The sequence below is a fragment of the Rattus norvegicus genome, chromosome 5 (genome assembly GCF_036323735.1).
Source record: "Rattus norvegicus strain BN/NHsdMcwi chromosome 5, GRCr8, whole genome shotgun sequence".
In the NCBI taxonomy this organism is placed as follows: domain Eukaryota; kingdom Metazoa; phylum Chordata; class Mammalia; order Rodentia; family Muridae; genus Rattus; species Rattus norvegicus.
Window position 1 is genome coordinate 43,011,970 of NC_086023.1, and position 12,882 is coordinate 43,024,851.

General features: G+C 37.8%; 1 protein-coding gene across 3 annotated transcripts in view; it reads left to right on the top strand.

Annotated features, from left to right (window-relative positions):
• Positions 1-12,882, top strand: part of Mms22l (MMS22-like, DNA repair protein) — a 115,990-nt gene that overhangs the window by 17,588 nt on the left and 85,520 nt on the right. For all 3 annotated transcript variants that reach the window (XM_039109818.2, NM_001135780.1, XM_063287584.1), the window contains one exon: positions 9,318-9,491. In XM_039109818.2, coding sequence (XP_038965746.1) covers positions 9,318-9,491 — 174 coding nt within the window. The remainder of the gene's footprint in view (positions 1-9,317; positions 9,492-12,882) is intronic.

Sequence of the window (12,882 nt, forward strand, 5' to 3'; positions counted from 1 at the left end):
ATGTGTGGTGTGTATGTGTGGTGTGTGGGTGTGTGTGTGTGGTGTGTATGTGTGTGTGTGTGTGTGTGTGTGTGTGTTTCAATAGTGCCTTATTCTCATAGTGGATTGCCATTCCCTGGGATCAGTTCAGAAAATAACTCCTGCAATAATCCTACCTTTCTCTTATATCTTAACTTGCTATTTTTTTTAGGAGATACTTTATTTAAATTTCAAATGTTATCCCCTTTCCAGGTTTCCCCTCTGGAAACCCCCTATTCCATTCCCCCTCCCCCTGCTTCTATGAGTGTCCTCCCCCAACCACCCACCCACCCACTCCTGCCTCCCCACCCTAGTATTTCCCTACACTGTGGCATCGAGCATCCAGAGGACTAAAGGCTTCCTCTCTTATTGATACCAGATAAGGCCATTCTCTGCTACATATGCAGCTGGAGCTTTGGGTCCCTGCATGTGTACTCTATGGGTGGTGGTCTCTGAAAGCTCCAGGGGCTCTCGTTGGTTAATATTGTTCTTCCTAAGGGTTGCAAAGCCTTTCTGCTTCTTCCCTTCTTTCTCTAACTCCTCCTTTGGAAACCTAATTAATGCTCAGTCCAATGGTTGGCTGCAAGCTTCCACCTCTGTATTTGTCAGACTATGGCAGAGCCTCTCAGGAGACAGCTATATCAGGCTCCTGTCAGCAAGTACTTCGTGGCATCTGCAATATTATCTGAGTTTGGTGTCTGTATATGGGATGGATCCACAAGTGGGGTAGTCTGTGGATGGCCTCTCCTTCAGTCTTAGCTCCATACTTTGTCTCCATATTAATCCCCTTGAGTATTTTTGTTCCCTCTTCTAAGAAGGACCAAAGCATCCACACTTTGATCCTACTTCTTCTTGAGCTTCATGTGGCCTGTGGATTTATCTTGGGTATTCTAAGCTTGTGGGCTAATATCCACTTATCAGTGAGTGCATATCATGTGCGTTTTGCTGTGGTCGAGTTACCTCACTCAGGCTGATACTTTTTACTTCCATCCATTTGCCTATAAAGTCATTGTTTTTGATAGCTGAGTAGTATTCCATTGTGTAGATGTACCACATTTTCTGGATCCATACCTCTGTTAAAGGGCATCTGGGTTCTTTCCAGCTTCTGGCTATTAAAAATAAGGCTGATATGAACATAATGGAGCATGTATCTTTGTTATATGTTAGAGCATCTTTTGGGTATTTGCCCAAGAGAGGTATAGCTGTGTCCTCAGGCAATGCAATGTCCAATTTTCTGAGGAACCTCCAGACTGATTTCCACAATGGTTGTGCCAGTCTCCAATCCCACCAACAATGGAGGAGTGTTCCTCTTTCTCCACATCCTCACCAGAATCTGTTGTCACCTGAAGTTTTGATCTTAGCCATTCTCACTGCTGTGAGGTGAAATCTCAAGGTCGTTTTGATTGCATTTCCCTGATGACAAAGGATGTTGAGCATTTCTTTAGGTACTTCTCAAATTTGATATTCCTCAGCTGAGAATTCTTTCTTTAGCTCTGTACCCCATTTTTTAATAGGGTTATTTGTCTCCCTGCAGTCTAACTTCTTGAGTTCTTTGTATATATTGGATATTAGCCCTCGGTCAGATGTAGGATTGGTAAAGATCTTTTCCCAATCTGTTGGTTGCCGTTTTGTCCTAACAACAGTGTCTTTTGCCTTACAGAAGCTTTGCAGTTTTATGGGGTCCCATTTGTCAATTCTTGATTTTAGAGCATAAGCCATTGGTGTTTTGTTCAGGAAATTTTCCCCAGTGCCCGTGTGATTGAGACTCTTCCCCACTTTTTCTTCTATTAGTTTGAGTGTATCTGGTTTGATGTGGAGGTCCTTGATCCACTTGGACTTAAGCTTTGTACAGGGTGATAAGCATGGATCGATCTGCATTCTGCTGACCTCCAGTTGAACCAGCACCATTTGTTGAAAATGCTATCTTTTTTCCATTGGATGGTTTTTAGCTCCTTTTTTCAAAGATCATGTGACTATAGGTGTGTCGATTCATTCTGGGTCTTCAATTCTATTCCACTAATCTACCTGCCTGTCTCTGTACCAGTACTGTACAGTTTTTATCACTGTTGCTCTGTCAGGGATGGTGATTCCCCCAGAAGTTCGTTTATTGTTGAGTATAGTTTTAACCATCCTGGGTTTTTTGTTATTCCAAATGAATTTGCAAATTGCTCTTTCTAACTCTATGAAGAATTGAGTTGGAGTGTTGATGGGGATTGCATTGAATGCGTAGATTGCTTTTGGCAAAACAAATGGCCATTTTTACTATATTAATCCTGCCAATCCATGAGCATGGGAGATCTTTCCATCTTCTGAGGTCTTCTTCAATTTCTTTTTTCACAGACTTGAAGTTCTTATACAGATCTTTCACTTGCTTGGTTAGAGTCACACCGAGGCATTTTTTGTTATTTGGGACTATTGTGAGGGGTGTCATTTCCCTAATTTCTTTCTCGGCTTGTTTCTCTTTTGTGTAGAGGAAGGCTACTGATTTATTTGAGTTAATTTTATACCTAGCCACTTTGCTGAAGTTGTTTATCAGGTTTAGTAGTTCTCTGGTGGAACTTTGGGGATCACTTAAATATACAATCATATCATCTGCAAATAGTGATATTTTGACTTTTTCTTTTCCATTCTGTATCCCTTTGATCTCCTTTCCTTGTCTGATTGCTTTGGCTAAGAAATCGAGTACTATATTGAATAAGTAGGGAAAGAGTGGGCAGCCTTGTCTAGTCCCTGATTTTAGTTGGATTGCTTCAAGTTTCTCTCCATTTAGTTTAATGTTAGCGACTGGTTTGCCATACATGGCTTTTACTCTGTTTAGGGCCTTGAATTCCTGATCTTTCCAGGACTTTTATCATGAAGGGGTTGTAAATTTTGTCAAATGCTTTCTCGGGCATCTAATGAAATGAGCGTGTGGTTTTTTTCTTTGAGTTTGTTTATATAGTGGATTACGCTTATTGATTTTTATATATTGAACCATCCCTGCATCCCTGGGATGAAAGCCTACTTGATCATGATCATTTTGATGTGTTCTTGGAGTTGGTTTGTGAGAATTTTATTGAATATTTTTGTGTCAATATTCATAATGGAAATTGCTCTGAAGTTCTCTTTCTTTGTTGGGTCTTTGTATGGTTTTGGTATAAAAGTAATTGTGGCTTCGTGGAAGGAATTTGGTAGTGCTCCGTCTGTTTCTATTTTGTGTAATAGTTTGGACGGTATTTGTATGAGGTCTTCTATGAAGGTCTGATAGAATTCTGCACCAAACCCATCTGGTCCTGGGCTTCTTTTGGTTGGGAGAGTTTTAATGACTGCTTCTGTTTCCTTAGGACTGTTTAGTTGGTTTTTCTGATCGTCATTTAACTTTGGTACCTGGTATCTCTCTTGAAAATTATCCATTTCTTCCAGATTTTCCAGTTTTGTTAAGTATAGACTTTTTTAATAGAATCTGATGAATTTTGAATTTCTATTTCTTTTATTATGTTTTCCTTTTCACTTCTGATTTTGTTAAATTGGATACTGTCTCTGCCCCATTTGGTTAGTCTGGCTTAGGGTTTATCTATCTTGTTCATTTTTCTCAAAGAACCAGCTTCTGGGGTTGTTGTTGAATCTTTGTATAGTTTTTTTTTGTTTTTTCCTTCTTGGTTGATTTCAGCCCTGAGCTTATTTCCTGCCTTCTACTCCTCTTGGGTATATTTGTTTCTTTTTGTTCTAAAGCTTGCAGGTATGCCATCAAGGTGCTAGTGTGTGTTCTCTCCAGTTTCTTTTTAGAGGCTCTCCTAGCTATGACTTTTACTCTTTGCACTGCGTTCATTGTGTCCCATAAGTTTGGGTATGCTGTGCCTTCATTTTCATAAATATTTCTTCCTAGAACATGTTATTCTTGAGTGGAGTGTTGTTCAGCTTCCACGTGGAGTTTCTGTTGTTTTTGTTACTGAAGACCAGCCTTAGTCTGTTGTGATCTGATATGATGCATGGGATTATTTCAATCTTCTTGTATCTGTTGAGGCCTGTTTTGTGATCGATTATATGGTCAGTATGTGAGAAGGTACCATGAGGTGCTGAAAATAAGGTATATTCTTTTGTTTTAGGATGAAATGTTCTATAAATATCTGTTAAATCCATTTGGTCCATAATTCCTTATTATTCTTTTTTTTAGATAATTTAGTTATTCATATATGGACATGGTTTCATTATACATCCAAGGCTGGTCTCAATATTGGGTCCTTCTTTTTTTTTCATATTTTAATGAAGATGTACTTTTTTTTTAATTTGCATAGTTATATGTATTTGCATTTTAAATGTTATCTCCTTTACTGGTTCCCTCCTCTCCCATCCCCTTTCTCCTTGCTTCCCTGAGAATGCTCACCTTCCCACCCACTCCCCCTCAACACCTGACATCCCTCTACACTGGGGAAAAGAGCCTTCACAGGACCAAGAGCTTCTCCTCCTATTGATGCCAGACAATGCCATCCTCTGCTACATATGTGGCTAGAGCATGGGTAACCCCCATGTGTACTCTTTTGTTGGTTTAGTCCCTGGGAGCTCTGGGGCATCTGGTTGGTTGGTATTTTTGTTCTTCCTATGGGTTGCAAAGCCCTTCAGCTCCTTCAGTCCTTTCTCTAACTCCTCCATCAGGGTCCCCACACTCTGTCTCATGGTTAGCTGCAAGCACCTTAATCTGTATGGGTAATGCTCTGGCACAGCCTCTTAGGAGACATCCATATCAGGCTCCTATCAGCAAGCACTTCTTGGCATCAGTAATAGTGACAGGGTTTAGTGGATGCACATGTGATGGATCCCTAGGTGGGGCAGTCTTTGGATGGCCTTTCCGCCAGTCTCTGCTCCACACTTTGTCTCTGTATTTCCTCCTGTGAGTATTTTGTTCCCTTTTCTAAATAGGACTGAAACATCCACACTTTGGTCTTCCTTTTTCTTGAGTTTCATATAGTTTCTGAATTGTATCTTGGGTATTCTAAGCTTTTGGGCTAATAACCACATATCAGTGAGTGCATACCATGTGTTTTGTTTTGGAACTGGGTTACCTCACTCAGGATGATATTTTCTGGGTCCATCCATTTGCCTAAGAATTTTATAAAGTCATTGTTTTTAATAGCTAAGTAGTACTCCATTGTGTAGATGTATCATATTTTCTGTATCCATTCCTCTGTTCAAGGGCATCTGGGTTCTTTCCACCTTATGGCTATTACAAATAAAGATGCTATGAACATAGTGCTACCTGAGTACCCAGCTATACCACTCCTGTGCATAATTAAAAGATGCTCAAACATATAACAAGGACACATGCTCTGCTAGCTTCATAGTATCTGTTAGTTTCACTATGTCTCTGTTTAGTTTGTTTCCATGATCTATCCATTGTTTGACAGTGGGTGTTGAAGTCTCCCTCTATTACTGTGTGATGTATATGGTGTGCTTCGAGCTTTAGTAAAGTTTTTTATGAATGTGGGTGCCCTTGCATTTGGAGCATAAATGTTCAGTGTTGAGAGTTCATCTTGTCAGATTTTTCTTTGATGAGTATGAAGTGTCCTTATCTTTTTTGATAGCTTTTGGTTGAAAGTTCATTGTATTCAATATCAGAATTTCTACTCCAGCTTGTTTCTTGGGACCATTCGATTGGAAAAAATTTTTTTCCAGTCTTTTACTCTAAGGTAATGTCTGTCTTTGCCACAGACGTGCGTTTTCTATATGCAGCAAAATTCTGGGTCCTCTTTATGTATCCAGTCAGTTAGTCTTATGTTTTTTTTTTTTTTTTAAATTGGAAAATTGAGTCCATTTATGTTAAGAATTAAAGAAAATAATTGTTACTTCCTGCAATTTTTGTTTTTAGACCTAGAATTATGTCTGTGTGGGTTTTCCTTTGAGTTTGTTGAAAGATTATTGCTTTTTCTAGGGTATAGTTTCACTCCTTGTGTTGGGGTTTTCCATCTGTTATCCTTTGTAGGGCCGGTGTTTTGTAATGATATTGTGTAAATTTGGTTGTGTCATGGAATGTCTTGGTTTCCCCATTAATGTTAATTAGGAGTTTTGCAGGGCAGAGTAGCCTGGGTTGGCATTTGTGTTCTCTTATGATCTGTATGACATCTGCCCAGGATCTTGTGGCTTTCACAGTCTCTGGTGAGAAGTCTGGTGTTATTCTGATAGGTCTGCCTTTATATGTTACTTGACTTTTTTCTATTACTGTTTTTAATATTCTTTCTTTACTTTGTGAATTTGGTGTTTTGGGAGGAATTTCTTTTCTGGTCCAGTCTATTTGGAGTTTTCCTTTCTTTAGGTTAGGGAAGTTTTCTACTGTAATTTTTTTGAAGGTATTTACTGACCCTTTAAGTTGGGAATCTTCACTGGCTTTTATACCTATTATCCTTAGGTTTGATCTTCTCATTGTGTCTTGGATTTCCTGGATGTTTTGGGTTAGTAGATTTTTGCATTTTTCATTTTCTTTGACTGTTGTATCAATGTTTTCTATGGTGTCTTCTGCCCTGAGATTCTCTCTTCTATCTCTTGCATTCTGTTGGTGATGCTTGCATCTAAGACTCCTGATCTCTTTCCTAGGTTTTCTATCTCCAGGGTTAGCTCCCTTTGTGCTTTCTTTATTGTTTCTATTTCCATTTTTAGATATGGATGGTTTTGTTCAATTCCTTCACCTGTTTGGTTGTATTTTTCTGTAATTTTTAAGGGAATTTTGTGTTTTCCCTTTAAGGGCTTCTACCTGTTTATCTGTGTTGTTCTGTGTTTCTTTAAGGGAGTTGTTTATGTCCTTCTTAAAGTCCTCCATCATCATGAACTGTGACTTTAAATCTTAGTCTTGCTTTTCTGGTGTGGTGGGGTAGCCAGGATTTGCTGTAGTTGAGAGCTGGGTTCTGCTGATGCTGGTTAGCTTTGGCTTCTCTTCTTCCCCTTGCCTCTCTCCATCTGTTTATCTGGTGTTAGTTGGTCTTGCTGTCTCTGACTGGAGTTTGTCCCTCCCATGGGCCTGTGAGCCTGTTATCTTAGGAGTGAGAGCAGTCCTGGAGACCAGCTCTCTGGGCGGAACTTTGGTCTGGAGAGCTTTGCCATCGTGTTAACTCTGGGGCACAGATGGAGGCTGGAGAGATCCTGTCTGCAGTTGCTTGGAAGTTGCTGATCCCTCGGTCCCTCTTTGACCAGTTTTTGGAGCAAAAAATGTTTGTCTCACCTGTGTATTTAGGAGTGACAGCACTCCTGGGAGACCAGCTTTCTCATGGTGGAGGTAGGGGGAGGGTGGGTTTTGGGTCGAGAGAACTGTGCCACAGGGTTATTTCCAAGCCTTAGATGGAGACAGGCGAAATCTGTTTTAGACATTTTTTATTTTACATTGTTATTTGAGATGCGACAATTTTAGACCTATTTTTAGTCTGTAAGTGACAAAGCTTAAATATGTTGTGGATAATATGATTCAGGCTTGTCACATAATGGGAAGGAGAGAAGCTAGTATAAGCAATGAAATGGTGAATTAGAATAGAGGTAGGTATTGATGTGTGTTTGTATATGTACACTTCCTATCTTTTTCACTAAAAGTAGCCAATTCTAACTACAATGGTGCAGATTGCTGGTATATACAGATTGGTTTCAAAAATGATCACTTTCTAATGAACACCAGCGAGACTTCTTGGAATAATAGTGGTTTTAGACAGGTCCATGAAAGATTAAATTTAGCCAGAAACATCTTATGCCAAATATTGTTTGCTCAAAACATGATGGGACATGTCTGAAGAATACAACCCAAATGAAGATTGCCCTGTATTAGACCTGGGTTAGCTTGACTTGTATAGTTGAAAAGGGTTATAACCTATACAGTACCTATGCTGGTACAAGTAAGTAGGGACAAGGGATTCTTTTCTGGTAAATATAGGTCAAGGAAGCACCAGAAAACCAGTTAGTGTAACTTTTTAAGCAATATTTCTCACTGACTGCTTAGCGTAGTGCAAAAACTTGAGATGAAGATAAGTTACTTCCCTTTTTGTATTGGTTTGGTTTTGTGTTTGCTGAGACAAAATTTTAGTATAGGTAACTGTGATGGCCTCTAAATTGCCTTCTCCCTCAATCTCTGGGATAGTAGATATGTCGTTATTATGATATTATAAGATGCTGAAGTGATTCAGCTTAGGAGTGTTTTATAATGGTACCAGGGAGACTGAGTAAAGATTGTGTATAATATAAAGGAGAGAAACACAAATAGGAAATAAGGAAGCATTTTTTTGTAGTTGGAAAAGGAGGGGAGTAAAACAAATAAAGTAGCAGGAGAATAGTTTTCCATTTTTAATGAAAACTAATCAAATCAAGAAACCCAAAGATCCTGCTTAGTATAACTAAAGAAAGAATCACCTGGTGCGTGGCAGTGAAGTCCTAAAGTTTAAAGACAAAGAGATTAAAGAATGAGGGACTGGGTGTCACATACACAGATTGCTTGGTTTCATTCCTTAGCATCACACAGACAGGAAAAGTAACCATTTGATGGCTGACTTCTTAGCAGCAGAAGAATCAATTCAGTGGAAGTACTGTCTTCATTATAGTCAAACAAATAAAATTACTCATCAGCCAACAAAGGCAAAATAAAGCAATTTTCAGTAGAACAACATTAAATGCTACAAGGTAGTTCAGGAGAACAGTGCTATTAGAGTAGGAAAGGAGTGGAGTATAGAAAAACAATATAGGAAATAAATAATTTAGTGTAGGCTATAGAGTAAATTTAAGGCCAGCCTGGCAACTTAGCCAGGACCTGCCTCAAAATGAAAAAAAAAAAATCTTTGAAATAGAGCTTAGTGAAAGGGCACTTGCCCGGCAACAGAGTCCTAGGTTTAATTCCCTGAAAAAGAAACTCTCAAATAATAATAATATTAACATGTAAACTGGGTTGGACATGAGTGAGTTGTCTAAGAACAAAATAGCTGCTTTTCTTTTCTAGACATTTGAACATGTCCTGTTATTTTTCAAGATCATCATTAAGAATAGGCAGATTAGTAAAAAGTATATGCAACTGAAAAGAAAACATTTCTAAATACAGTAAGTTTGCAAGTAGAAGTTCAGTATAAGACTGTTGGCTTAAACGTTAGTTTTAAAATCATCTGTAAGGATTACCAGATGATATATTTAAAAGATATACTTTTAGAACATTCTATAGGGTGTTGAGAAAAGATACCTTTAAAGCATAAAATACATCAATGTTCATAATTGATGTTCTGTTTTGTGTGTTTATTTCATTATAAACAGGAAAGGTCATTTGAACAGTGTCATAATTTAACTGAATCATGTTCTTTTTGTTTCTATAGTCATTTTGGAATTGGTTGAATAAACTACTTAGAACACTTTTTGAAAAATCAAGTGAGCAAAGAAGACCTGTTTCTATAACCCATGCCAAGGATCCATTAGGCTTTAGTTGGTGGATTAGTGTTCATGTAGCATCATTGTTCCAGATTGATCGCCATGGTGTATTGGATGAAATGGTAAGATTTATATATGCTCAGGTCATAGGGAAATGATTTTTCTTTTGTTTTTTTTCTCTATATAATGTTTCTATAAACATCTACTAATCTTGAAAAATTGAAAATGCATGTTTTTATTGTTTGATAAATGAAAAGCAATTGGTAGAAGTCTTGATCTTCAATCCTGTTTCTGCTCATAAGTACTTGTATGACTTTCAGTAAACTGCTTAGGCCTTTTTGATCCTCTGTTTCCTTGTAGAAAAGTCATGGTTTGCATTGCTCCAAAGTTTTCTTCTAGTCAAAATTCTCCAAGAGTGTCAGAGGGAAAGCATATGTCTTCAGAAATGAATCGGTGGGTTTTGTATGTAATGCAACGAAAGTATTTCTTTTGGGGCTCAAAGTTTCCAGTATTTCTGAACTTTGTTATGGCTTTAAAAAAAAAAAAAAGTCTAGCTTTTTCCTCTAGTAATGGTTTTTATTGGGTATGAAATGCATTTTGCACTTAAAGTGTATTTACTTTTTAGTGTGTTAAAAAGTAGGAGAGAAAATGATATATCAATTTTGTAGGTACAGAAGTAGAGATGCATGGTGATTAAAGGTCACCTTCTTTTATCACTTAGATATACTTGATTGTTTTTAAGAATTCTCCAAAAGATTGTCTTTTAGAGGTAGATAGGATAGGATAGAGATAGAATAACCGTGAGTTCCAATTTACTGTAGGTATTTTATGTTAGCTGACGTTCATCCTATCCGATTTTCACTTTCATTTCCAAGTTACCTCATTAGTAAATTAGTCACTCTTATGCATTACTATAAAGACATACTGGTTGATACCTTCAGAGTAACTATACAGATGCTAGTTTGGATCTGAAATATTTTTAGATCATAAATTTGAAAATTGCCTTGATGCTTTTTCCTCTTTATGATATATTGATATAGCTAGCTGTACCATAGAACGTGGTTATATGGTAGTATGCTTTACTTCACTGGAGAATAATGTGTGAGGGATGGTAAGACGTAATATTGGTTATATGGTTTTCACCAGAGAAATATTGTGCACTGAATTAGATGTTCCAACTTTCCCCAAGGTTTGATGTGAAATCTTTACATTTTAAGTATGTTTCAGATGTGATTATTATTTTTATAAGCCTGTAAAAACAAAACAGCATCTCAGTTCTTCTATTAGAAGCTCTAGTTCTTTCAGTCTAGATGAGAATTTGTTATCCTCTTAAAATCTCAGTCAATCTATTTAAAAACCAAACACAATTTAAAGGAAAGAAGTTCTTTTGGGCATTGTAAAATCAATTTTGACTCCTTTTTATACCTAGAACATGGGGTGATCAATCAGGCATTGATGTTCCTTTTTGAAGCGTTTGAAATGGTAACAAAATAAAAGTTATGAGATATAATCTTAAAATGAGAGTTACACAAGTTTCTATACTGGAGGTGGAAAGTAGGAGTGACTGTCTTTCTTTTTCGAGTGGGGCTATTGTTTACAAAGCTTAAGTGAGCACCTTGCTTTCTAATGGTAGAATCAAAAAATGGGAAACATAGGTCCAGATTTATGACCTCTTTGTGACTTGGCTTTTAGAAACTTGACATGTGGGCGTTATTATAGTGAGAGGTAATATGCAGGAAAAATACTGTCCTGCTTAAATTTAAATTATGTAGAAGTAAAATATATTTTTAATTTTACTGGGTTTTTTTTTTTTTGGTACTATATTTTCTTATGTTGAATTTGGACACGGTAGTTACCTTTTTCTTTCTTTTTTTTTTTTTAAGACAAAGCTTTTCTCTTTTTCTTTATTGTTGCATGTATTCATATGTATAAATATATAAGTACAACTTGCTGAGTCCACCTAATGATGCTTCTATGCCTATGTGTTTAGGGCTGACCACTTGTTCTTTAATGTTGGATCAGAGAAAGCCTCATCCCTCAAGAAGACCAACTTTTCCTCTCTTAGCAGTCATTAGTTGCTTGTAGCCCTTCATCTTGAGGTTGATCCTTGTACAGTCTTTGTCATCAACCTTCTTTGATACATAGTTTAATTTGCTTAGATTAGAACCATCATGTAGTCTACATTTTCGAAATTATCTGTGTAAGAATTACATTCCTGACATTTTTGTGTCTTAAATGCCTTGATAGGACAATTGAAATGTACTCATTAACACGATTCATTTGTAAAACAAAAACTGAATTGTGTCAACCCTGTCCTGTTCCACATTACTCTGCCAGGGTGTTGACCTTTGCTTTTCTTCATAATGGTCTACAAGTTGTAAAATAGAATAAACCCTTCCCTCCCCTAAGTGCTTTTGGTCATGGTGTTTACCAGAGCAATAGAAAGCAAGCTAGGCATGGATCTCAAGTTGGACCAGTCATTGGTTGGCTACTCTAATAATTGCTGTGCTACCTTTACCCCAGCACATCTAGTAGGCAGGATAAATTGTAGGTTGAAGGTTATGTGGCTGGTGATCCAGGCCCTGTGCTGAAAGTCTTGCTTGGTTACAGGAGTTGGCCAGTTCAGGCTCTCTATACCCCATTGCTCAGAGTCTTTCCTAAGATCATCCTCATAGATTTCATGGGAGTTTCTTTTGTATTAGCTTTCTACCTTGTCCTTGAGATATTCCCCCCCAACCCCCATTCCATTTTCTCTCCCAGTACTCTCTCCATCCTCCCCCTACCTGATTCCTCCTATTCTTGTTCCTCTATTCCCCCTCTAGCGTTGAAATTTATTTTATTTCCCCTCCCCAGGGAGATTCATGTGTCCTGTCATCTACCTTTCTTTCCCCCCATTGAGCCCTCGTTGATTCATGGCTTCTCTGGGTCTGTGGATTGTAGCATATTTCTCTTGTACTTTAGAACTAATATCTACTTATAAATAAATACATGCCATGTTTCTCTTTCTGGGTTTAGGTTACCGTATGTCTCAGGATTTTTTCCTAGTTCCATCCATTTGTCTGCAGATTTCATGATGCTGTTTTTTTTTTTTTTGGTTCTTTTTTTCGGAGCTGGGGACCGAACCCAGGGCCTTGCGCTTCCTAGGCAAGGACGCTGTTGTTTTTAATAGCTGAGTAATACTCCATTGTGTAAATATACCACATTTTCTTTTTCATTCTTTAGTTGAGGGTCATCTAGGTTGTTTTTAATTTCTAGCTATTATGAGTAAATTTTCTTGACCCATGTGACTAGAACAAACTTATTCCTGATACTGCCTGGAGGTCTAAGACCCAGAGGCTGGATAGTCCAGAGACCTAGGATAGAACCATACATGAATGGGGAACAAAAGTCAATGAAATGATTTCTAATGTTATTCTGCTATACTACTAGATTGGTGCCTAGGCCAGGTGTCAACAGAGGCTTTATTCAGCAACTGGTAGAAATGGATATAGAGGTCCACAGCCACACATTAGG